The sequence below is a fragment of the Sceloporus undulatus genome, chromosome 2 (genome assembly GCF_019175285.1).
Source record: "Sceloporus undulatus isolate JIND9_A2432 ecotype Alabama chromosome 2, SceUnd_v1.1, whole genome shotgun sequence".
Classification (NCBI taxonomy): domain Eukaryota; kingdom Metazoa; phylum Chordata; class Lepidosauria; order Squamata; family Phrynosomatidae; genus Sceloporus; species Sceloporus undulatus.
The window spans coordinates 243,656,660-243,683,886 of record NC_056523.1 but is presented as its reverse complement, the minus strand read 5'-3'; the positions used below and the strand labels follow the sequence as shown (position 1 = coordinate 243,683,886).

The 27,227-nt window shown below is 41.6% G+C and overlaps 1 protein-coding gene across 3 annotated transcripts in view; it reads right to left on the bottom strand.

The window, feature by feature from the left end:
- The window catches only part of SMC5 (structural maintenance of chromosomes 5), a 58,959-nt gene extending 40,918 nt beyond the window's left edge, over positions 1-18,041 (bottom strand). The window contains exons 1-9 of one of the 3 annotated variants that reach the window (XM_042451609.1): positions 17,816-18,041; positions 11,033-11,174; positions 10,309-10,361; positions 9,942-10,104; positions 8,186-8,320; positions 6,231-6,371; positions 4,802-4,963; positions 2,327-2,398; positions 709-964 (exon numbers count right to left, since the gene is read on the bottom strand). In XM_042451609.1, coding sequence (XP_042307543.1) covers positions 709-964; positions 2,327-2,398; positions 4,802-4,963; positions 6,231-6,371; positions 8,186-8,320; positions 9,942-10,104; positions 10,309-10,361; positions 11,033-11,174; positions 17,816-18,006 — 1,315 coding nt within the window. In that variant the 5' untranslated portion in view covers positions 18,007-18,041. Of the gene's footprint in view, positions 1-708; positions 965-2,326; positions 2,399-4,801; positions 4,964-6,230; positions 6,372-8,185; positions 8,321-9,941; positions 10,105-10,308; positions 10,362-11,032; positions 11,175-14,815; positions 14,833-17,815 lie in introns of those variants that run through there. The other 2 variants (XM_042451611.1, XM_042451612.1) reach the window with 2 other exon arrangements.
- Positions 18,042-27,227: the final 9,186 nt, after the last annotated feature.

Genomic DNA, 27,227 nt, shown 5'->3' with positions numbered 1-27,227 from the left:
TGCCATTTCAATTCCAGAGCATAAAACAACAAACTGTGGAAAGGTCAGTGGTGGGAGTAAATACCTCTGCAAGGGATTGTATCTGGGGAAAAGTCCAACATCAGCACATCAAATGGTGATTTTTCACCACTGTCATTTCCATAACAATGAAAGAACTAAGCTTTGCACTACAGAAGCTACAGCTATTCCTATAGGTATGACCATACAGTATTACCATACATTTTCAATAGAGAATCAGACCAAAATGAGAAACTGTGACCTGAAAAAAAAAATAGGTAAATCCTGGGGCATAACAATACTTGCAAATACAGACAGGATCCAAAGAGCCCCAGAGGAGCTAAGGCTTTCTTCCTGTTCATGCAATCCATAGGCTAAAAGGGAATCTGTATCTTCAAACTGGGGGGTCGAGATGATTTTGAATGTTCACATCAATTTATTTCTGTGGAATTCCAAGTATTTATTTTTTTATTTATCAGAGTACTTATACCCCGCCCTTCAGCCCTAAAGGCTAGCAGAGGGGCTTACAATTATTATTTTAATTAGACGGTTCCCTGCCCTCAGGCTTGCAATCTAAAAAGACAGGACACAAAAGGAGAAAGGAAAGGTGGTGGGGAAGGGGATCAGGTCCAGCAGTTCTTCTCTCCCTGAGGCCTGGACCTCTGATGATAAAAGTATGTTAACAGCATATATGCAATTAAGCCCATTTACCTCTTTTTTCCTGCAGCAAGTTCTCCTTTTGTCTGTGATTATCATTGATTCTCCCATCAACATTTGCTCTCTCTTCCTGCAGCTTTTTAAGGGCAGAAGTGACAGAATCCATTTGAGGCTGAATATTCTCAGTGCTATCTATATTTTTTAGTTCATTATTCCAGTCGTCTATCATCTTACGAGTGTTTTGTATTCTCTTCTGACGGTCCATTTCCGCCTCTCTCTTCTTCCTCAAGTCTAATTTAACGTTCTCAATCTAAGGAAAAATGTTTTCCAAGCTGGTCACCAATAAAATAAGATGCAAAGCAATAAGAAAAAAAGAGGATTTGGCCCTTCATATTTACAGGGCTGCCGTTCCAGACACACACACCCCATAGATGCCAAATATTGTAGGACGTAAAGTCCCATTAAAGTCAATAGCAGTGCGACATGTGCACAACCACGTTGGTACAGCCACATGAACACACTGCTTTTGAGAACAGGGCAAGGCCATCTGCAGATTCTCCAATCCATGGATGGTGAACCCACCAATATGGAGAGCCAACTGCATTCTAGCTGTGATAAACGCAGATTACAGTTGTCCCTCCATATTCACTAGGGTTAGGGGAACAAGATCCCCGTGAATATGGAAAAACCGCAAATAACAAAAACACTGTTTTTACCTGAGAGGACATCTCTCTAGGAATCTCTAGGTCCTCCAGTCCAACTCTGTGGTCAATGTCCAACATACAGTGACCATAGAATGGCACTGGAGTAGCTACAAATGGTCTTTCAGTGCAAATTTTAGTTAAAGTTGACCACAAAGTTGCACTGTCTAGGACCTAGACAGTCCTAGAGAGAACATATTAATGAAATCCGTGAATAATCAAATCCGCAAATATCAAAGCCGCAAATATGGAGGGATGACTATACAGTTATTGCCCATGCACATTCAACCATCGTCATTCCATGTAATAGCAAACCTGGGTGATTTCTTGTCACTTTGTTTAAAAGAAGAGCAGGATCATCCTAAATCATCTTGACCTGCATTATTAGAGCCACAGGGTATCATCCAGCTCAGTATTGTTGATATGGACTGGCTGCAGCTCTCTAGGGTGCCAGGCAGGAGTTTTTTTACTTCATCTGGTATTTCCAGGGACTGAACATGTGATTTTAGGGATTCAAAGTGTGAGCAATGTAGCTACAAACTATGGCCCTTTCCTTATTTTTATGAGAAATGAGACAGTGAAAACTTAAAATGAAATGCTAGTTTTTCTCTTACAATCTGTTTTCTACATAGCTGTTATCTTTTAAAAATTAAATTATGGACTTTTTAAAATTTTGTATTGCACAGATGTAAATTATCCAAACAACACAATCCTATCAATATTACCTACAATATGTATCCAACAAACATACAAGATTCATTAATACAGAATTCCCCTTGTTTATATTTCAACATTTTAACATACAACATTGTTGTATTTCAACATACAACATTTGTGACAAAAATGAATGTCACTGCCAGAAATTAAGGTAAAAAGCAACACAAAAGCAACACAAGTAGGAGGAAAAGGTTTTTGCCTATCTGCTAAGATTTAACTTGTCCTAAGGTTTTCAGGATAAAAACACATCTTACTTCTTTGTCTTTTCTCTCCAAAGCATCCTGTTGCTGTTTACACTTCTCAGATGTTTCTTTGATAGCTGCAGTCTAGACAGTAAATATATATATGTGTATTTAAAAAAACAGTTCTAATTATGAAATTCCCTAGCAAAAAGAATTATAGTCAGCATGAGCATGCTACTATTCTATTATACAATAATAATAATAATAATAATAATAATAATAATAATAATTTGTTTTATGTATATACCGCTATTCCAAAGATCATAGCGGTGAACAGCAAGTAAGCTAATTAGCAAGTAAGCTAATTTGCCCCCAACAGTCTGGGTACTCATTTTAGCGACCTCGGAAGGATGCAAGCCTGAGTCGAGCTTGGGCCCTTTTGCTGGTCTTGAACTCGCAACCTTGTGGTTTCGAGTGAATGGCTGCAGTACAGGCATTTACCCACTGCGCCACCAGGGCTCCTTTTGGCCTTCACATGGGACAGTGGACCCTCAGTATCCGTGGGTTCGATATTCATGGATTTGAGCAACCACTGATTGAAATGAAGAAATATGTAAAAAAAAATTAACCTGTAATGGCCCAGGGCACTGAGGCAAGACTCGGGCAAGCCAATGCCTCCCTTCTCCATGACTGTTAATCCCATGACAAAGCCACAGTCAGAATTTAAACTTCTTCCTCACTCTGTTTCCCACCTTCAGAGTACAAAGCTGCTGCCAAAATTTAAACCCTGCCTCACTGTTTCCCAGCCTCGGATAAGGAAGCCTCTGCCAGAATTTAAACTTCCACCTCACTTTGTTTCCCACCTTCACATAAGGAAGCCTCTGTCAGAATTTAAACCCCTTTCCTACCAACACAAATCCTTGCTCCAGGCTTTCTGCTGCCCCTCCCTGAGGTGGATTGGTGGCAAGAGGATTTAAAATCTGGCAAAGCCTTTCTGATGGGAAGGTTGCAAAAGTGGGAAACAGACTCAGGAAAGGTTTTAAATTATGGCAGAGCCTTTGTGATAGGTGGGAATCAGCGTAGGAAGAATGCCTTCTTGGTGCCCAGGTAATTTTAAATGTTAAATACTGACTTGAGCATCTGCATTTTGGTATCTGCGACAGTTCTGGATACTGAGGGTGCACTATATTTGCATTTGATCGAAACTATTTCTGAGTAATTGCTTCTTGATACAAGGCTGTGTGCTAATGCTGTAGTATTTATAGGCTGTACCAATATGAAATTATGTTATTAAATTTTTATATAATTGACACAGTTGCTATTCTGTTATAGACCAGTGAAATCAGAAAGATACTGTGTTTTCTTCATATTCAACAGGATAGGTAACTTTGTAGGGTAGGGGTGGGAAATGTATGGGCCTTCATTGGATTGTATCTCCTAGTATTCCCACCACTGGCTATGCTAGCTAGAGCTTCTGACAACTGTAATTCAACAGCACCTAAAACACCTCGCACGCCATGATGACACCCCTGCCAGCCAGCACTGTTTGGTCGCTGTGATGTACGTGCATCATCATGGTGCACCCTTTATGGATGGGCGTGCGCCAAGATGGCACCCAGACGCCAACAGAAGGGCTTTGATTGTGTGTATGCTCAGCCCTATTTGAACCCTAGTTCGGGCCTAGGCCAGTATAAAGTGCCGGTCTGTATTGGCCCTACGTACCCAATCCTAAATGAGATCAATCCATCATCCAGAACATCTTTCCATTGAACAATACTCAATTCTTATGATACAGTACAGTTTGCATTCTGCAGAATATACAGTTGTCCCTCTGGATTCGCAGGGGTTAGGGGAACTGTATCTCCAGGACTATGGAAAATCTGCGAATAAGTTAAGTCCCTCCCACTTCCCCTCCGATGCCTGGGACGGCTGTCAGAGGCATGGGAGGGGTCAGAGGGAGCTTGCTGGGCTCTTCCACCGCCCTCCCTTGCCTTTAAGCGGCTCTGAGAAGCCAGTTAAAGAGACAGGAGGATGGGGGGCGCTTGCCTCTCTTCATCCCCCCGCCCTCTTGTCTCTCTAACTGGCTCTGGAAAGGGACAAGAGGAAGGGACTGGGCAGCACGCATGCACCAGCTTTGTCCACTCTCCCCTTTGCCTGGGATCCAGGAAAAGGAGAAGGGGGCTCACAGCATGCATGCTGGCTCCGCCCACATTCTCCTTTGTCTGGGACCAGCTGGTCCCAGGCAAAGGAGAAGGAGGTGGGCGGGGCTCACACTGAGATCACAAATAATCAGATTCACGAATCTCAAGTCCGCAAATATGAAGGGACAACTGTAATGGAAGTTGGGAGGCAGGCAGGATTTCACAGGGCTTTTCATTCTAGAATTCGAGACCACTAGCTCCTTTTTAAACTGATTATTAGAACAGCTTCCATTTTAAATTTCATATGCTATCTAATATTGGAATTCTAAAACTATAGTTTTAATTAATGTTCCTGACACCTATGAGATTTACAAGCAAAATATCAGTAAAAATCTAAAATACTGGCCTTCTCCCTGATTTTGCTATCCAGTATTTGACACTCCTTCTCAGCCTCTTCGATTTGCTGCATCATGGGAGAACGTGCTTTTTTTAATGCTTTTAGTTCTGCTTTCTGACGATCTCGGTTTATTTTCACCTCTTCATGCTGCTTACGAACATTGTCATAAATCTAGAAAGAAATGAACAGTTATTAAAGACATTACATAGTGTTCAAAAGAGCTTAGGGACTTTCTGTGGACATTCGGATTCTTCTTAGACAGTTGGTTACTAGTTTCAGGTAATTACCATATTGTTCATCAACATATGTTTCAGGAGGAGTGTACTAACTAGGCATTACTTAGTAAAAGAAGCACCTATATCAATATTGACAACAGATTAATTGAGTTTCTTTTCTGTTTTCTTAAAAGTCACACCATTTTAATATATCTGTCTTTTTTCTTTTATGGGACAAACACATCTCTGCTACTAGAGGTTAAGTCCCCCTTATCCAGAACTCTGAAATCTCGAATACTCCAAAATCCAAAATTGTTCACATGGGTCAATGAGATAGTGATGCCTTTGTTTTCTGATGGTTGCGTGTACACAAACTTTGTTTATATATGCAGATATTCCAAAATCTTTAAAAACTCCAAAACACTTCTGGTCCCAAGCATTTTGGGTAAGGGAGAGTCAACCTGCATAGTGAACTGGTTCTGCTTGCTACAGTGATGGGGGGGGGGGGGGGGAAGTGCACAAACACATTTGATGACACATACTGGTTTACTGTTTCAAGAGCTCTGTCAGTAAAGCTACTGACAGGATCTCTAGATCTGGACTTGAAATTCCTGGCAAACTCTGTATGCTGGTAAACTCTATGCTACTGATACTGACTTGTATTGCTTCTACCAAACCTCTGATCATTTGCTGAGCCTATTTCAAATTTATTCTTGAGGATTCTGTAGCTCATCAACCATTATCATCTCATCATATGACCTGTGCCCAAGACAAATTTAATTGCATGATGTCTACTTGGGCTCAACGATCATGGGAGTTTATTTAAGTCTTGATTTTTAAGGCTCTCAAAGATTCCATTACTCTACCTGGAATTAAAAAATACATGCAGACCAAGGTCTACAAACCATTTAATTCTATACCCAGTACTACATTCCACACTATATCTTTGTTGCCTCAGAACTGCAGAGTATACACAGTGCTGAAGGAAAAGCTGCCAGACTAAAGAAAGAGTAAAGCTTAAAAATGTTATTGTGTAAGAAATACACAGGTTTTTATGGTTTGGCAAGAGTTACTTTCCTTTTTCATGTTCAGTCTATTGGTTGCTGTTTCCCCATATTATATCATTTTTCTATTTGATTAACTTTTATAGTCAAGTATCTTGTTTGTGTTGTTTTATTAAGGAACATTTCAAGAAGTCCTTTAAAAAAAAAAAAAGCTCTTACCACCCAAGGCCTTTTGCTCTCAAGCATTGCAATTTTATCTTGATGCCGCTTATATTCAAAATATCGCTCCACATCTTGCTGATACCTTGCATTCTTTTGCTTCATTTTCTCTAAACTGCTATTTTTCTCCAAAAGTGCATTCTGTCAGAATTAATAAAATTAGTTCTCATTTTGTCATTGCTTCATGTCCTATTTACAAATCAAATAAGCACATGAGAAGAATTCAGATTTCTACCAATGGAAAAAGAACGCAAATGGAAAGTAAAGATATGATATCAATATTTAGTCTAATTTAGCAAAAAAAAAAAAATTATGAGAAGAATTTTTGTACTTTGCTTTAAATCTCTAAACATCAAAGAAGTAGGCTTGTAATTATATATGTTGTGGCAGAATTTAATCAATAATACTGTGTACAGGTACTAGAAATACCTCTACTTATTGTTGATTGTTTAACCCATGCATTTCTTTTTTCCATTATTGGTCCAGAGCAGATGGGCAGGAAGAAGCAGTCCCAGGTCACAGGACCCAACCTATGCGACCAGGAGCTGGATTATTCCAGTTCCTTTTTGCTTTGGTCCAAACGACTTGAGCACAGCGTTAGAGCAGCTTCAGGCCACTATGGAGGCATGCATCATGTGAACACCACACCCCTCAAAGCATTCAGAAGCCGCTTTTTTGGGCCCATCTGTTCCATGCTAAAGGCATAAGAATGGTTATGAATTCATTTATAAATAAACCAGAGAACTGGTGGTGAAATCACATTTGGCACTGTCAAGAGATCTGAAGTGGGTGACATGACCACATGCCATTTCCCCTCTACTAATCTACTAACCAAAGAAAGAGACTCCCCCCTCTATGCTAACTGACATCCTTTGGCTTGCGAGGGAGTGACCAGGCAAGCCCAGCTCCATCAGGGCTAGCCTGAAGAAGAAGAGCCCTCCCTCCAGTCCATCTGCCTTGGTCCAGGCCTCAGAGGGAGAGAAGAACCACTGGACCTCATCCCCTTTCCCACCACCATTCCCTTCTCCTTCTTTTGTCCTGTCTTTTTAGATTGTAAGCCTGAGGGCAGGGAACCGTCTAATTAAAATAATAATTGTAAGCTGCTCTGACAGCCTTTAGGGCTGAAGGGCAGGGTATAAATACCACAAAAATAAATAAATAAATAAATAATCAGACCAATTCTCACCTCTGCCTTAACTACAGTTAATGGTTAATCAGAGTTTCCAGTTGATCAGTATTTTAAACCATAGGACATTTGGTTTCAAATTCTTCTTAAACAGGAACCCTAACTAGTCTGAACAATGACAATGAAACCAGTGGCATATCTAGCATGTAATTAACAGAGTTTAGAAACATTACATTTGGAACTACAGCTAATAAAATGTGTGAGTTATAGTCCAAAAATAACATTTCCAAACTGGCAATTACATTTGCACCCATTTTCCTTACAAAAAAGGTCCAAAAATCAATAAGTACAATGCAGGTTTATACATATGGGTATTTTTCCCAAAAATAAAAAGCAGTTAAATGCCACACCAATTGAGAATGTCAAAACTATTAATAAATAGAAGCTTACAAGTAATATATATCATATTGAAACAATTTTAGCCAGTAATATCCTTCTGCCAGTGGCTACAAGACCAAGACGACCAGGAGGTTACATCCCCTGCCACTCAATAATGAGATTCGAGGTAGCTAACTGATCAGTGCCAATGATAAATTATACCCATAAAAAAATTAGAGCTGCAATGAAAAAAATAATGTTAAAAATGCCTCACTGCAAGAACTGTACCAAGTTATAACACATTATACCCTTAACTCCTGGTAGTAATGAAAGGTGGCTCTGCTAGTATGCCATCCTTCTAGAACTGAAACACTGCTACATATTTATTTTTAAATGTTTAGGGTCTTTAGAACAAGAAGAAACATATTTTCTATACACATTAGCTACTTACTTTAAGTTCTAGTTCTCTGTTCCTGTAATTCTTTAGTTCACAGTGAAATCTGTACATCTCTGGAGGACCAACCGATTTCTCTGTGGCTTCAAGTAGTTCAATCTTGGATAATTTTGCAAATTCTCCAACTTTGTCCTGCAAGTCAAATTTTAGTAAAAAAAAAATACCTGCAGTACATTCCACCTCAAATCATACTTTTTGAAAAACTCATGTAAATATCCAGCATACTATTCTAAAGCTTGCTAACAACTAAGCTTATACCCTAAGTACTTGCTAACTGCAAAGTTACTTCATGGTACACAGCCTGTGAAGCACCTTACATAAGCTTTGGGACAACTTTCCCCTCCTCAATCAGAAGACTCCATGCACCATCACACTGTGACTTGGGTCTTTTAACACCACAAAAAGCCACTTGGTACCCTATCATCAGAAAGTAACTTCTCCAAGAAGTTCCTCTACTGGGAACAATCTGCACAATGGAACCAAGACAAATGTTTTCAACAGTGTGCTGATAGTAAGACACAAAACTACTCGAATTGCCCCATTGGGTCTTACTGTGTTCAGAAGAGCTACATTATGCAGCACAGAAGCAGCTTACTGAAGTTACACCACAGGGCCAAGTGAGCCACATGACACCAGGGTTGACAACTGTCAGGAATGAAAGGGAACCACTGGCATCCAAAGTACCTCAGAATCGCCTCCACTTGACACACCATTGAAAAAGATTTTTTGCTCCCAAATGCAGGGGCAATTTCAGTGTGTTACAGTAGTCCAAAGGCATGTTTCACCATGACCAGATCTGATGTTTTACCTGTGTAAATGCTCTCCTGCTTACTGCTGAAACCAGGGCACCCAGGCTCAGAGTTGAGTCTAGGAGAACACCCAAGCTGCCAGCTTGAGATTTCAAAGGGATTGTAACTCCATTCAGCACAGACAAAGTCCTGATCTATTCCATGTTCTGCTTTACAACTGACCAGGAGCACCTCTGCTTTGTCTGAATTAAGTTTTCATTTGTTTGCCCTCATCCAGTCCATTACTGGTAACAGACATTGGTTCAATACAGAGACAGCTTCCTTGGAATCAGATGTAAAGGAGAGACAGAGTTAGGTATCATCAGCATACTGGTGACACTACACCACAAAGCTCCAGATTACCTCTCCCCATGTAACAGAACTTTGAGGAGCCCCACAGGCCAGTGGCACCACCACCTTCTGAGTTCACCCCTTTAGATAAGACCAGAACCACTGCATAACAGTGCTCCCCAAGTCCCATCCCAGAGTCAGGCCAAAAGGATATCATGGGTGATGTTACTGAGAGCCAACAGGGACACATTCCCCCATCCAGATCATCCACCAAGGCTTTTAATGCATTTTAATATTCTTAATGTTTATGTTTTAACTTGATATGTGGTTTAATTGTTTTTTAAATCTCATATTTATACTTTTATTAATAAGTGTGCATTGTTTTAATGTGTATTGTTTTAAATATGGGGTTAGCTGTCTTGAGTCCCATTACCAGGACAAGCAGGGTAAAAATGAATAAAATAATAATAATGAATCTATATGTCTGAGATAATTCTGACAAGTGGGGTCACATTATAAGGAGATACTTTTCATTCCTGCTGCATCCAATACCAGCCAACATTTCTCACAGTTACTTTGGTCTTCCACTGAACTGTCTCATTCCCTTAGCATGGCATTCTCTAGAACTTAACAGCAACTCTACATATTCTCTTCAAAATGAAAACTTTTCATACCTGAGGAAGAAACTGGCAAAGATTGCCTACTTGAATATTTAAAGCTGAGATTTGGTCCTCTACCATTTTTAGAGTGGACGGTTTTTTGTTAATAAACCAGGTTGACTGGTTGTTTGCTACAGATATTTCTCGTGTGATAGTAAGGTTAGCTGGATTCTTAGACCTAGTTTAAAAAGAAAAAATAAGTCACAGACTAATCCTGATCATAAAATATTTACTACCAAAAAATAAAATTTAAAAAGCATGTTCATTCAGTATCTCATTACTGCAGTTTCCCATTTAATTATTTTTTCAGAAAAACAAATTTCTTAAAAGTTATTAAAAACATTTAAACACAATAAAAAGATGAACAGGTTTGGTTACTCACACCTCAATTTCAACAGCTCCTTTGTCACAACCCCGCTTCACATAGTGACCAACCTGGAGCAAGGAGAATGTAAAAATAAACATATAAGCCTGATATGTAACAAATATTATTATTTATCTTTCACTGAACACCTAAAAATTCTGGAGTCCTGTACAGCAATTCAAAGACAAATAGAGAATAGAGAATGGGAAGAAAAGAAGAAAGCTCAGCTGAATTACAGTTTTTTGGGACAGATCATTGAAACTCATAAGCAGTCCCTCTGGCCTGATCTCCATACCTGGTATTTACTATTACAGGTAAACTAGCAACCTCAAGTCCACTTACATGGTGCTAAAATATATAGCAAACACAGTATAGCAAAGTTCTGGAAAAAGGTACTCAAGACACACAAGAAATATGGCAATCAACAATGAAAAAAAGCACAATGCATTAAGGTACATAAATTATAGACGCATAGAGTTGGAAGAGATCATAAAGGCCATTCAGTCCAACTCCATTCTGCACCCACAACAGATGGCCATCCAGCCTCTGTTTAAAAATCTCCAAAGGCTCCATCACTCTCCAAAGGAGTATGTTCCACTAACAAACAGCTCTTATTGTCTCTTAGTCTGATATCTATTTTCCATTTATCATAAGAAAATAATCTTGTGCAATTCAAATATACCATTACAGATATTACTGAATTCTAATATAATTGTATTAGGTTGAAAAGAGTTATCCTCACCTTGTCTGCTCTTCCTATGAAAGCAGGTTTTCCTGCCAATCCTAGGCATAAAGCACAAACAATGCTTGATTTACCCGTTCCATTAGCTCCCACTATCATGTTTAGATGGGGCCCTGGATATACCACACAGTTATCGTACGTCCTGAAAAGCAATGTTATCACAAAATCAATCTGGATAAGAACAAAAATGTAGACTACCATAACAGGAGTGGATTATAGTTAAGCTTCACACTGTTTTCTGAGACATTTTATTAAATTTGCAAATACTTATATATTGCTTATATCAAAAAATGTCAGTGGTGCACATTAATAAAATATAAAATGTACAAAATACATGTGTCAAAAACGCAAAATTGTATTTGAGATCCAAGAAACAGATGTCACTCTGGACTAAAGAGAGGAAGCTTGCTCAAATATGTTTTAGCATGTTGAAAACTAACTGCACTTAGAGTATGTTAAGGTTCTGACAGAAGGATATTTCACATAGCATATATTGCTACGCTGAATGTCCTGCTCCAAATGACTGTTGAGAGATGAGGTGAATGTGGCTCTATCAGGATGTCCCTCTAGATCAGAAGTTCTCAACCTTTCATCCTCCTGCTGTTTTGGACTTCAGCACCCAGAAGCCTTTGCCGGCATGGCCAATGATGAGGGAATCTGGGAGATGAAGTCAAAATCTTCTGGAGGACCAGAGGTTGAGAACCACTGCTCTAGATGATCTCAAAGATCAAATGGAGGGTTTATAAAAGAGGTGGGGGGTGTCAGGTGATCACGTCCCAGGTTGTTTAGTGTTTTATAAACTAACACGAAATCTTTAAACTTGACCCAGTAGCAGGTGGGCTGTCACCATAATTCTTTGATCAGACATGCTATATGCTAGGTGAGTAGGCTGCCCCACTATTTTATTTTATTTATATCCCAACTTTCTCTACACAGCATCCAAGGAAGCCTTGCATACAGCATATAAATACATAAAGCATATAAAAAACAAGGCATGATTGAAATATTATTTATACAAAAGTATTAAAATAATATAAAAACATTAGCCAAAATTTAAAAAAGATTAAAACTTGATAAAAACACAACCTGTGAGAAGCCTAACTGAAGCATCCTGCATAAGCGGCTGCTTCAGGAGCAGCCTTAAGGTCAGCCCACATAGAGCTCATGACCATCTCCCAAAGAAGTCCTTACTTTTCTCACTAGAACTACTCTAGGAATGCAACTCTGTACCCACATATATGGGATTAAATTCCACTGAATACACTTAATAGGTTGGAAATGATCAATATACGTTTCAATCCCAAAGAAGGGGAACAAGAAGGTTTGTAGTAACTACAGAATTGTTGCATTAACTTCTATGCAAGAGAAGTGATGTTCAGAATTCTACAACCAAAACTTTTATATTATATGGAAAGAGAAATGCCAGATGTTGAAGCTGAATTCAGGAAAGGAAGAGGCACTAGGGATCATATTGAGAACATATGTTGGATAATGGAACATATCTGTAACGTCCTGTCTCTATCTAACTCAATAATCAGGCTTCATGAATGAAATGGAAAGAGTCTATTGCAGTAAATCAGGACAGAAGTAAATTTTTGCTGCAAGTGAGTTAAAAGCATTAGTTTCACTAATACAGTCCACCCTCTGTATCTGCAGACTAGTCATCCACGAAGCAGCACAAACAGTGGAGGAAGAGAAAGAGGAGGCAGGAGGAAGAGGCAAGAGGAAAAGGAGGCAGTGGCAGTGATCCCATGCCACCAGCCGCCAGCCCATTACCAGTGACAGATGAGAGGGAGGGAGGCAGGGAGGGAGGGAGGGGGCCCACTGTATAACCTCTTGCAAGCACTTCCATATCCAAACCATTCAAATTCCATTCCCAGGCTGAGTGACCTGGAGCCTCCTCTTAACTGCCTGTATCTGTAACCTTGCTTCCCCACAGCTAAGCCAAGGAATAACAACCAAGGAATAAGAGCACAGCTAATAAAAACATCAAACAGCTTCAAACACGGCAGAGGGAACCTTTATGGGAGAAATTCAAAGGAAAATTATCTTGCGCTTTATAAACTATAGCAAAGCCTTTGATTGCATGGATCATAAAGAGCTATGCATCACTTGAGAAATGAGGGTGACACAAGATTTGATTGTACTGATGCACAACTTGTACTCAGAACAAGAGGCTACTGTCAGGACAGAATATGGAGAAACCGAGTGGTTTTCAGTTGGCAAAGAGGTCAGGCAAGTCTGCATTTTATCACCCTATTTATTTAACTTGCATGCTGAAAACGTCACACATAAAGAATTACATTCAGAAGAAGGAAAGAACATCAATAATCTAAGATATGTAAATGACACCACACTACTAGCAGAAAATATTTTTAAAAACATAACCAAAGGTAACTGTGTTGGCCATGTAGCAAAACACAATGCATGATTTTTAACATCTTTTTCTGAGGAAAAAGCCAGTGGAACTTCAAAAGATTGCAACACATATTTTGTGCATTTTGGTTGGTCAATAATGTTATCACTGTTTTGTGGATTTTAGAAAATACCAAAGACTTGGAACAATTATTGAAGAAAGTGAAGGATGAAAGTGCAAAGGCAGGTCTACAGTTGAACGTATTAAAAAACTCAAAAATAATGACCATGTAGGATTTAGATAACTTTAAAGCAGACAAGGAAGACACTGAAATAGTTCAAGTTTTCTTTATAACTTGGATCAATCATTAATCAGTGTGAAAATTACAGTAATGAAATCAGAATAAGATTAGGGCTTGGAAGGGCAGCTACGAAGGAACTAGAAGTGTAAATATATATCAATGAATACTGAAGTAGAATGGTATAAGCCATTATATTTTCCCATGTCATTCTATGATTGTGAACGCTGAGTAGTGAAGAGAGCTAATAAGAAGAAAATCAGCTCACTTGAAATGTGGACTCTAAAAAGACCAATAAATGGGTCCTAGAGCAAATCAAGCCAGAACTCTCCCTAGAAGCCAAGATGACCAAACTGAATCCCATACACCTCATGAAAAGACAGTAATCACTAGAAAAGATTATGATCCTTGGTAAGGTTTGCTGTTGTTGGTAGAGGACAGTAATAGGAGAAGAAGGCTGCTTTCTACATGGATAGACTTCATCAGGGAAGACATGCACTTGAGTCTGCAGGACCTACGATGGACTTGGAGGTTTCTCATTCATGGGGTCATCATGGGTCAAAGTCAACTCGAACAACAATGAACTTAATAGGAATTATTTCTCAGATTACACGAACAGCATTGCACTGTAAGCCGTATAAGTCAGACCCCATAATATGCAAAAGGGCTATATTCTGGAACACTATTTGTGATGTCCTGCCAGGATTGATTGAATTTCCCCCTGCATTTTCTTTCACATTGGTTCAGGCCATAGTATGTTTAGTGTAGAAAAGTTCTTTGTATTAGTTGTGGGAGTAGCTGTAGGATTCCCCTGCATTATTTCCAGGTTTGGTTTGCCCTTTCCCAGCATGCTCTGTTGTAGCTGGAAGCCTTTAGTTTGGAGCAGTCTTTGCTGTGAGCAGGCAGAGAGCTGTCTTTTGGTGGCAAACAGGCCCAGACAACCGGAAAGGGCATTTCTTACACGTTAGCCATTTTAGTTACCAGTTTAGCCAAATTAGTTACCATCAGCAAGAAAATAAAGGAGTTCAGGAGCTGAAAGACCCTGCACCAGCTCCATTGAGTGAGGAGAGCAAACTAACATCAGACCCAGAAAGATGACATACGGAAGATTGCTGAAACTGTAAAATACCTTTTGTTTAGAGCTGGGGAGAAGAAAACTCTTTATTTTGTCCTTTAAATTAAATTTTCCCCCTTTTGAACTTTACATTCAGCTTCAGAGCCTTTTTTGGGTAGAAGAGTTTGATCTCACCAGGGTACCAGCGTTGCACACCCAAACCTGCCACCACCTTTAGTTGGGTGTGTCTTCACACTATTGCTCTAAGCTGGAATGACACATACAATACAGTCGAGCTGAAGAACCAAGAAACGCCTACAGAAGTGTTCTAGGTCCTCCGGTGCATTTCTATGGTATGCTTCCAACAGAAGTTGGCTGAGGCAGCATGCAAATGTGACTGACAAATAGGGTTGCCATAAGTCAGGACCTCCAAACCGGGACAAATGTAGGACAAATGTAGGATTTTCAAATGTAGGACACAGTTTTAATAAATGGAGGACATGCAGAAAAAATTGAGGATTTTTAAAAAATGTTAATATAAATGCATGTTTCTTAGGCATGATCAAAATGGAGGGCATTTTGAAATTTGACAGAAGAGGACATGTCCTGGAAAAGGAGGAGGATGTCTGGTCACCTTGTCTCTGGTCCAAAATACACTGCAGAAATCAAACATAGCTGGACTGAAATGCCCAGAGTTCCTCACCAAAGCTGCATCCACGCTGAGGAAATAATCCGAGAGTGATTTAACTGTCCTGGGTTAATGCTCGGAATGCTGGGAATTGTAGTACATTGTGGCCCCAGAGCTATCTCTGACAGGGAGTCACATAACCCTCCAAACGTAATTGAACTGCAGTCCCCAGGATTCCTCACCAGGTGCATCCACACTGAGGAAATGGTCCAGTTTGAGACTGCTCAGTGCTGGGGAATCCTGGGAATTGTAGTCTATTGTGGCCTCAGAGCCATCTCTGACAGAAAAGTCTCAATGGCGGGATACAAACCGCCATTTAGTACGTATAGGATACGTACTAGGGTTAGGAAGGGGCGGAGCTTCCGCACCCCCCTAATCCTAGTACGTATCCTATACGTACAAGATGGCGGTGCACCTTCTACATGGGCGCCGCCATCTTTACGTACTGGACGCATAGCGTCCAGACGTGTCGCGGCGCCTATGACGTCGCGAGTCTGCGCCAGGCGCCTCGCGACATCACAGAGGCGCCGCAAGAAAAAGCTCCGAAATGGAGCTTCTTTTTTGCTCCGCGCGGGAGTCGCGCGGTTTGGCTGCTGCGGCTCCCGCACGGAGCAAATGGCGGCGGCGGGGGAGCACCGCAAAGCGGTGGTTTGTACCCCGCCAATGTCTCCCAAACACTAGCATTCCCAGGATTCCCTACCATTGAGTTAAAGCAGTTTCAAAGTGGGTTATTACTGCTGCAGAGTGTGAGAGAGATAGAAAAGCTAGGGACTGGATTCATTTGGAGGATCTCTGTGTCCAAGACACACTGCTTGGACTGCCAGGGCTCAGTGCTATGGAATCCTGGGAATTGTAGTTTATTGTGGCACCAGAGATCTCTGACAGAGAAGGCCAAATGCCTCACAGACACCAGAATTCCAGAGCATTGAGCCCTGACAGTCAAAGTTAGAAAAAATACACAGGGGCAAAATAAATATTGAAAATGGCCATGCACCTCCTCCTCATCATCCTCTTCCTCATCATCCTCACCTCGGTGCCAAAGGAAATGGCCCTCTACCCCCTGCTGCCTTGGGGACCAAACAGAGGAGGAGCTCCTCTTCCTGAGTCTGGCAACCTCCTGTTGCCAACAAGCCTCGAAGATAATTCCCCAAACGTTTGGCCAAAACTCACCAAATCCCCCCCCCCCATATCTCACCAAATATTCAGTCAAAATCCCTGAAAAGTCCCTGTAATGCTAATATGGCAATAAAACGTAGCCCTAATTGAATAAAAATAATTGGAACTTATTTCAACTCTCAAAATTATCATTAAAACCAACCAACAAAATCACACCAAAGGCTCTGAAAAGTACCCATTTCGGTGTGAAAGTCACCAGATTGGCAACAGGCCGGGAGTCAAGGAGGAAACCGTGCAGGGACGCCCCCTAGTGGTGAAAAACTGGGAATGTCCCGCTGGCAGGAGGGTTATGGCAACCCTACTGACAAAGGACCAGCAGATCTTTGTGTATAACTGAAACCGTGTAATACAAACCCTCATAACAAAGGGTCCTACTGTATTTTATACGTCCATTAAACTTATCTTCAGTCCCTCATCCAAGAGAGATAGGTATAGGAACCTGTCTGTCTGCCTGTTTCACTTATGACAGTACAGGCTGAATCTCTGGTAGCAAGAATAACAAAATATTCCAAAATCCAAAGTTTTCTAGCTGAGACTATGGGCCCAAACAGCCAGACAAAATAAAGCTGCTTCAGGTCACTGAGGTATGCTATTTAAATGATGTATTTAAATGAAGCCATCCTCCAGTCCTGAGGACCAGAGCGCAGCTTTGGCACAGCTTGTGGCCTCATAAGATGCATGTGTCATTGAAACAGCATTCCTCCAAAGTGACCCAAAGCAGCTTTGTTTTGGCTGTCTGTTCGTTTTAAAAAACCCACACACATCCCATTTTACCAAATTTCAGCTTCCGCCGCATGAAAAGCTACGCATGACGTAAAATGCGTTTATTCTGTGGGTGTGATATGTGGTCGCTTAAAGGCACCATTTTAATGGTGCCAGGTGTTGTTTTGTGTTCACAATGATATCCATGACAGTCAGGGGCACACAGGAATTATATCTGTGTGGCGTGGGATGGGAGGAGGCCAATGGAGGGGTGGCCACAACCCCAGTGAGTGAGGCCACTACCACCACCGCCGCCTTCCATCCACAACAAGGACTTTCCAGCTTCCAACCGTCGCTTTAATAGGAGCGTGGTTTCCAGGGCGACTGAAAGCTCCGCCCCCATTTGTCTAAAACCACGCCCACTCTCCAACGGCCACATCGCCTCGCGCTTCGCTTCGCCCTGGCTCCTCCCCCTCCCAGACCCCCGCCCGTCTCGCGCACTCACTCACAGGAAGTTCTCCATGGCGATCCGCACGATGGAGCCTTCGACGAAGGCCGGGTCCGCCTCCCGCCGCCGCCAGCCACCCTCCACCCCGGCCGGCCCTTGGCTCTGCGTGCTGCAGTTGTTGTCGCCGCCGCCGCCGCCGCCGCCCTCTCCCGCCTCCGCGACCCTGGATTTGCGCTTGGCAGGGGTCGCCATCTTGTCCCCCGCCGCCCACAACGAAAGCGATGCGCTTTCTGCTCCTTGTCGTTCCCCTAAACCGGCCAGAAGCTCCCAACGCCCATTGGCTGCCGGGTAGGTGACGTCACTCGGTGGCCGCTCCTCATTGGCTGCGGCTCCCTCGCGCTCCGGAATGCTTCCGTCCTCGCGAGCCGCTCAGAAAGCGAAGGCTCCGATTGGCCAGAAAGAGCCGGGAAGGGCGGGGACACGTGAGGCGGGAAGAAAAGGGCTGGACGTTGGGCGTGGCCAATGGTACCTAGGCCCTTGCTCACGTGACGCAGCCGCGGGCGCGTCCATTGGCTGTTGGAGAAGCAAGGGGAATCCCCGGCTTTGCGTATGAGGGGGGGAACCCAATATATCTGAGGAAGTAGACTTTAAGTCTAGGAAAGCTCACGCTCCCAACCTCTTTCTTTCAGTGAGTCTCAAAAGTTCTCCAAGGTGTCTCTACGCACCGCTTCTTCCTCAGTCAGGGACTGCTTCTCCTCCGGCGGAGGAGGAGGATTGCAAACTACGATTCCCAGGGTGCCTTGCGCCAGAAAGAGTTTGCCTGCCTGGTTCTGAGGGAGCAGGGCTTGCTGGGAAACGTAGTTGTCTGGGGGGGCTGAGGGTGAACGTAGTTTGTCTCCCACCGCCTCGCAAGTTTTCCTAGTGTGCATCCACACTGTAGAAATATTGTGGTTTGGTACCACTGTAAGCGCTGTAGCGCCACCCCGTGGAAGTCCTGGGACTTGTAGTTTTACAAGTCTGTGAAAGAGCGCTTGGTTTCTGACAGAACTACAAATCCTAGGATCCTGAAGGATGGAGCCATAGCAGTTAGAGTGGTGTCAAACTGGATTATGCCCATAGTGTCCCCAAGCTGTGCCCTTTGAGAGGCTTTGGACTTATTAATATTATTATTAATATTGTTATTATCATTATTATTATTATTATTATTATTATTATACTTCAGTTCCCAGAAGCCTCAGCCTTGTTGGCCAATGGCCTGGGATTGTGGGAGTTGAAGTCCCAAATCCCTTAAAGAGCACAGTTTGGGGACCACTGGTGTAGACACATCCCTAGTGTGTTGGACTATGACATTGGAGACCAGGGGTGGATTCCCGGCTCAGCCATGAAACCCAGTGGGTAAACTTTGGCAAGTCACACTCTCTCAGCCTCAGGGGAAGGCAGTGACAAACCCCCTCCGAACAGATCTTGCCAAGAAAACCTACCATGAGTTCACCATAAGCCAGAAAGGACTTGAAGACCCACAACAACAACAAGGCAACCCTATCACAGGGGTTTCTGGACAAGTTTCTTCAGAGGGTGCTTGCCATTGCCATCCTCTGAGGCTCCCAATAATTTCAAACTGAAGTGCAGTTACACATTTTGTACACTTCCAGAAGATGGCTTCTAGCATTACTGTAGCAGATCTTGGAGGACATCAGAGACTGAAGTCCAAAACACACTGCAGAAGGAATCCAGTTGGAGACGGCTTTAACTGTTCTGGCTCAGTGCTAGGAAGTCCTGGGAATTGTAGTTTATTGTGGCACCAGAGTTCTCTGACAGAGAAGGGTAACCATCTCACAAAACTACAGTTCCCAGAATTCCCTAACATTCAGTCAGGGCAGTCAGGGCAGTCTCAAACTGCAGTGTGTTTTGGACCTGAAGCCCAAATAAGATGGAAAGTACAGACTTTATTTTCCAGTCGGCTGTATCCCAGGGGAATCGTTTCCAAACCCTGGGCCTCCATTGCCCTGGGACAATATTTTTTATACATCACTAATACACAGGAGTGGCCTCAACACTCAGCCTATACATTTGATTCTGTAATTGGTTATTCACTTAGCCCCAGCCCATTATTTTACACGATTTCCTGAATCCAACTTTACACAGTACGTTAGTGTATAAGTATATTCTGACATTTTACATTTCCTTTTGACCTGTCTCACAAAGTTCCTTTTACACATACTGTGTTCATATTGCTATCTAGTTATGCGAGGGCTATATTTGCATAAGCAGGAAAGGACAAGCAAATGGCACAATCAACATCTTCTGTTTGTTCTTTTCAGCTTTGACTTTTTACCCACAACCTTCATCCCACTATGGTTTTCTCACTACACAAACAATGTTGTTTTTCTGCCTCTGTCCACCTCACTGCCAGTCAAAAGGCATAATTATGGAGCTCCTTTGCCTTTTAATGAATTTTCTGAGCAAAGAAAATAAAGTAAACAGTGGAGAAACCCAAGAGAGTTACGGATGGAAGACACAACAATGTCAGGGCCTCCTCTAAAATCCTGTGAGAGAGGAAGGACAATTGCCTTGGCAGAAAGCCCCCCTCCGTTGAACTTGTAGATACCCTTTGGCTGCTGCCACACTGCAGAATCAATGCAGTTTGACACGGCTTTAACTGTAGTGGCTCCATCCTGGGATTCCCAATTTGTTGTGGGACCAGAGCTCTCTTTTTTTGTTGGATCATTTCTCTGCTGTTTCATTTCATGGGGTTATGTCATCAACCTTCCCTGTAAATGTAGGGATGCCTCAAAGATCAGTATTGGGCCCTCTTCTCTTTTCATTATACACTCCTCCTTCCACATTCGTTGGGTTTAGGGAAACAGGACCTCCCATGAATGTGGAAAAAATGCAAATAACAAAAACATAGTGTTTTTACCTGAGAGAACACCTCTCTAGGAATCTAGAGCCTCCAGTGTAACTCTGTGGTCAACATTTGATAGACATTGACCACAGAATTGCGCTGGAGGAGCTACAAATACCTAGTAGAGTGTTCTTTCTAGGTCCTTCAGTGTGACTTTTGGTTAAAGTTGACCACAGAGTTGTGCTGGAGGACCTAGATATTCCTAGAGAGAACTTATTAATAAAATCCACGAATAATCAATGCCACAAAAGTCAAAGCTGTAAATGTGGAGGGACAGATATATACGCTTCCCATTGGGCTTCTTATTTCAGAGGTGTGATCCTGCTACCTTTTTGTGGCTGTGACTTTACCCCCAAAATATGTTTTGAATTGTTAGCAGCATGGTAAGTATTCAAGTTCCAGACAAGTCTTTCTTGAACAACTACAAAACGCTATTTAAACAACAGTTTTAACAATGTTTTACGTATTGAGCTGTTCTATACACTGGTTACTGTTATGGTTTCTATTACACACACTCTCTCTAGAGAAAATTGGTTACTTTCATTTAAAACTCGTACAATCTTTATATTATACTCTCTTCACAAACTTATCTCCACACTAGCCAACCAGGCTAACTAAAACCTACAGGCTATCCCACTCCAGAAACTCCCTCTCTCAGAGTTCTGGATTTGTACTGGTGGGGAGTCCCTCACCTCTGGACTCTACCCCTAACCATCCCTGTCTCACACTGGAACCCTCACTACAACTGTCCCTCTCTGAACTTAACCGAAACCCTATCTATCTATCTATCTATCTATCTATCTATCTATCTATCTCTGTCACCAGTTGCCCTATTTATCATCTCCAGCCTTCCATTTGATTGACTGTCACCAACTCTCTCCCGATTGGTGGTTACTAACCTGGCCAATTACTGCCAGCTCTCTAGTTTCCAATATGATATGTATGCAGATGTCACTCAGATTTTCCAGAGTTTTGATTTAATGGATGCTATTGTTTGGAAGTCTGTCATAGACTACCTATTGGGTGTTTCTAGGTGGATGACCACTCACCATCTTAAGCTGAATATGGACAAAGCAGAGATCCTAGTGTTTCAGCCTGATGTATTGATTCTGCAATTTAATTGCCATGCAGCAAGTCGCCACCAGATGGCAGCATAGTATTCTAATTTTTCCTGATGAAACAACATTTTACAAGTACTTGTATACTACAAGACATTTCAGATTTGTAATATAAAAGACCCTCTGCAAGCAAAAGACACAGAGGGGTCTATTGTCCACTCTTAGTGACTGATATAAGGAATATAAATGAACTTTAAGGAAGTATTTAGAAACATTGCCATGAGAGATGATGACAAGAAATGAAGTAGAAGGCTGTTGCAAAGAAGAAAAGGAGGTGAATGGTTTTACTGGGATTTCAAAGAATGCCACAGTCATACCTGTGTTTGCACTACTTGACCAAGAAGCTAAGTGCCTCAATACTAAGTAGATAGTTTAGGCATTCTACATTTTCCTTGCAAGGTTATTTTGAGGATAACATGAGATACAAATGGGGGGAGCACTTATACTGAGAATGCCTGGAGAAATATTTCATTACACTCTTCCCTTGATGCTTTAGAAACAAGCTCTGTATCTGAATTGGAAAAATGTACAGACTTTAGAGCAGCTATGCTGATTCTAAATGTGAAAGGAAGAACCATGCTATCACACATTTGCTTGTGATATATCCCCAAATTCTCTATGCAGGATGATACAAACAGCAAACAATTACATGGTTAGTATTTTATGGGTTTGTTGTGCTATGTGGCCGTGTTCTGAAAGAGTTTATTCCTGACTTTTCACCTGCATTTGTAGCTGGCATCTTCAGAGAATGCTGGCATGGAAGAGAGTGGTGTGTGTGTGTGTGTATACACACATACACATACATACACACACAGTGTGACCCGTGGTTGAGAGCAAGTGATTTACATGTTAATCCCTGTGTTGGTCTGTTGATATACATACATACATACACACACACATTCCACTCACTTCCATGCCAGCATTCTCTGAAGATGCCAGCTACAGATGCTGGCGAAACGTCAGGAATAAACTCTTCCAGAACATGGCCACATAGCCTGAAAAACCCACATAAAACTACGCATGCCGGCCGTGAAAGCCTTTGTCCTCACAATTACATGTTTACTTGCTGTAAATTCACTCCTGATAAATGATTCTTGGTAGCCCTCCAATTGTCTTGAATCAGGCAAATACAAGGCAGAGAAGCAACTGAATGGGTTGCTATTGCCAAGACTCCCAAAGATATGACTAGCACCTGGATGAACTCTGCTGTTTCCCTAGGAGCTGCTTAACTGTGGTGCAGATATTGCTTTTTTGCCAATTACCATTCTGGCTGAGGTTGTGTCCAAGAAAATATTTTTTCCAAGCCCTAGCTTTTCATTTTTAAAAATTATAAACTGTTTGAGTATTTTGGGAGAAAGGCCATATAGAAATGCAATAAATATGTAAAGAAATGAGAGCTGTTTTGACATTTCCATGCAGCAGAGCTGTGCTTGACATGAAAAACCTGCCTCATTCTGGGCAGAGGGTGATAAAAGGAAAAGGAAATGGAAACAATGACACCTCCCATTGCACCTACATGTTGCATTAGTGCAGCCAAACTCTTGTTTCTTTATAGCAGGGATGGGAATGGTGTGGCCTTCCAGATGTTGTTGAATTGCAACTCCAAGCATTCTTCACTGTTAGCTGTGCTGGCTAGGGTTCTTGGGAGTTGTAGTCTAATACCATCTGCAGGGCTACACAATTCCCGCCCTTGCTTTATAACAAACGGATGTGTTTGGATGCATTTAGAATGGCCAAGACTTTATATACAGGATCCCGCTTGTGCTCTAGGAGAACACAAAGTAAGAGAACCCTCTCCTAATGCTAAACTGTAGAATTCCAGTCTAGAGTCCACTGTGCTTCCAAGCAGTACTGGCTTCAGTTATGGGAAGGGTGGCATAAAATGCCCTCCTCACTACCATTGTCCATCTGTTCTCCTTTACTTCTTGGCATTTTACTATACAGAGAGAAAGGTACTGTAGATAAGTAAAGAGGCAGTAACAGCTGCTTCTACTTTTCCTTCTGCGCACCATCCTTGCTTGTTAGCATTTTCCCTCTTGGCCAGAGAAATGAATGGATAAGCAGGTGGCAATGGCAACAGATGCAGGGGTCTTTAGTGGTTAGAAGTAAGCTTTTACCAAACAATGGGTTTCAAGAGATGGCCAGTGATGTTGACCGCTTACACTGGCCTCTGGCACATATTTTATGTGCTTTTCTTTATTTTAAAAAAAAAATTGTCATGTTTCAACCAACCAGGCGACCTGAGGCAATGTGCAATAGATAAGCACATTATTTATAGCATTAATTATAAATAAGTAAGAACATTATTGAAAAACAGACCAAAACACTGTCTTAACAAATAGGGTTGTTGTTGTTTTAAAAAATATATTCACAGTTTAAAAATGCAGAGAAACAGTTCCACATTTTAGGGACAAAAGGGCATATGAAATAATGCAGTCTTTGTTGCCTACCAGAAGCTAAATAGGATGGACCCAGCTTGACCTCCTTTCAGAGGGGGTGCCACAGCTGGGATGCTGCTACAGAGAATGCCTTGCCGTGTGTACTCACCAGCTTAGCATCTTGAGGTGGTTGGACATATAACATGGCCTCCGCTGAGGAGCTCAGATTTCATTCAGGCCCATATGGCGAGAGGCCGTCTTTCAGAAGCAATTTAGAACTTCGTACAACAAAACCAGCACCTTGCATCAATCTCAAAGCTAATTAGAAGTCCATGCAGTTAGTGCAAGACCAAGTGATATGTGGTCAGTATGTACACACCTGATAACTAACTGTGAAATTATGTGTTAGTTATGGCATCCAAAGAGAGTCAATGGTCCAAAAAAAAAAAAAAACCTTTTCCTGTGGTGGAAATTCCTTGTTGAAATAAAAAAGCTATAGAAAGATGGAGTCACCTTTGTCAGCCAGAGAGATGGTTTTTGAAATAAAGGCTTGGAGTTTAGAAAAACTAGAGCAAAGGAATAATGAGTGCATCTTGACCTGGATGGAAGCTGGCACCAGTAAAAAAGACATAACATAAACTACTGAGATAAGGATACATAGTTGACATTCAGAAGCAAGGTTAGGAGGAAAGCTACTAAATTCCTAAAGGACGGGGTAAGGAGTGATGATGCAGTTTTAATGTATGCATGTATTTCTGTTCTGATTGTAAGAATTCTGTATGTTTAAATTGTAATTAGCCAATCAGGTGTATTGAAGAAGCTTCTTTGTCTTCAATAATATAAAAAGAGCCATTTTGTCTTGTTCGGGGTCTCAGCGTTTTGGAACTTGAATTCCACTGAGTTCATTGTTTTCCTTTGTCGACAATTGGAAATAAACTTATGGATTTTCAATTACTAGGTCCTCTTGCCAATTCTTTTGCTCTGTCAATCCTAGATTTTTAAGTTTCCTGAAATTTCTGTTACATTCCAAGTTGTAGTGTTTTTACTTTTGTATATGACTATTAGTAACCTATATAAAGCCAGCATAATATAATAGTTTGACCGTTGGACAACTCTGGAGACCACAGTTCAAATCCCCACTCATCCATGGAAACCCACTGGGTGTTCTTTGGACAAGGCACATTCTCTCACCCTCAAAGGAAGGTAAAGGCAAACCTCCTCTGAACAAATCTTGTCAATAAAATGCTTTGATAGACATGCCTTAGGGGTCCAAAACAGACTGCAGAAATAATCCAGGTCTTCATAAATCAGAATGACTTGAAAGCACACAATGATAGCATCCAAACACTATTCAGGGGCAGGCCCATATAGAATGCAAAGCAATACTCTAAATGGGAGGTGATGAAGATGTGAATCAGTGTGGCCAGATCTGCAAAAGTATTATAGCCATACTATTTCTGCAGTGTGCTTTGGATCTATGTGAAAAAAAACTATGCTGGATGAGATTGTGCTAGTGTAACAGAGGCAGCAAAAATTGTTTGTTTGCCATCTTCACTACTTCAGATTAGGCTTTATACTGGGCCATAACCTCAGCCTGATTAGAACTGATTCCAAATCTTCCTCCACTGTTGCTGTAGTCATCTACACTGTTACTGTAGTTGTCCCGAACTCCTGAGAAAACCAAGGAGTCCATGCTCTGTACTGAACTAAGAAATGCCCAGGACCAGTTGTGTCTACTGCCTCAGCATACATGTTAAAATACACCAGCATAAAAGATTTAGTGGAGACCACCCCCACCACAAAGACCATGTCCAACAGCTAAGACAGGGAGACAGCTGTGCAACAGATAGGGTGGTACCCCCATTAGAATTCCTCTTCTGTCTCACTGTCCCAAGCACCAACTATAAACTCTCAGACTTGGGAGATTGCCAAACAGGGCACGTCACTGAGGTGGAGGTGAACTCATATGAAATACTGCAATTCCACCTCCCTGCTCATCAGCTTTTGTCTATGGCTGCATCTAAAAAACCTGACTTGCATAGCAGGGTCAAGCTGACACCACCCTCTTCTATTCACCAGGTTTTAGTCACGTATATAAGGTCAGCTTGCTTATCTTGGATCAAATCTGGAATCAGAGAGCTTTTTTTCCAGCAAAATGACCTGGCATTAGGCAGCAGCCTTTTTGGAGCTGATGGGAGATCTGAGAGCAGCCAAGAATCTGTTGATTAGATGTTAAATCAGAAGGAGGAACAGACACAGAATACCTCTTCTCCTTTCTCCTCAACTACCCTGGTCTGTCTTCACTGCCATACCACCTCCTCCTGTCACTAATCTAGCAACCCTTCTATGCTTTGAGACTTATTTATGAAATAACATACTCTGTTCTGCACATTGATAGTCTAGTGACCAGATTTGGTATGTTTTAAATAGCATGTGCATTGTAATTTCTTCTTAGGGTTCAATCTGTTTGGGACAGAAGGGAACAAGTTAGGGTCATAAACAAGCACAGTCTCCTTGCTCGTCTTAACTGCCTTGGTCAAACTCATTGGCTTGCCTCTACTAAAAGCTGTCTGTTCTTCTTTCTTGATCATTTTATCAGCAGGGTCATTTTCAAAAGGTCTTGGACAACAATAGCTTATGGAAAGCATAGAAAAGTAAAAGAGCCTGTGAGGAGTGTGACCCTTCTTCATGCCCTTCTGTCTATGGATAAAAAATGGCAAAAAGTTATGCACTTAAAATGGCTAGAATCTTGTAAGTTTTCAAAGGGAACAACATGCATTAGATCAACTAACTCAGGAGTCACCAACGAATTTATTTTATTTTATTTGCCTTGTGGGTACATTTAAAGGAAAGAGAGAGAGAGAGAGGAAGAAAGGAAGGTTGGAGACCCTGGAGTAGATGCTCTAATGCATTTTGTTATTACTTTTCTTCTTAAAAATAATAAACACACAAATAAAATACCCATTGCAACAGAATGCCAAACTGGTGAGGCAAAAAGACTGCCCCTAACCCCAGCGAATGTGGAGGCCACTGTGTGTGTGAGATATATATATATATATATATGGGCTTGTA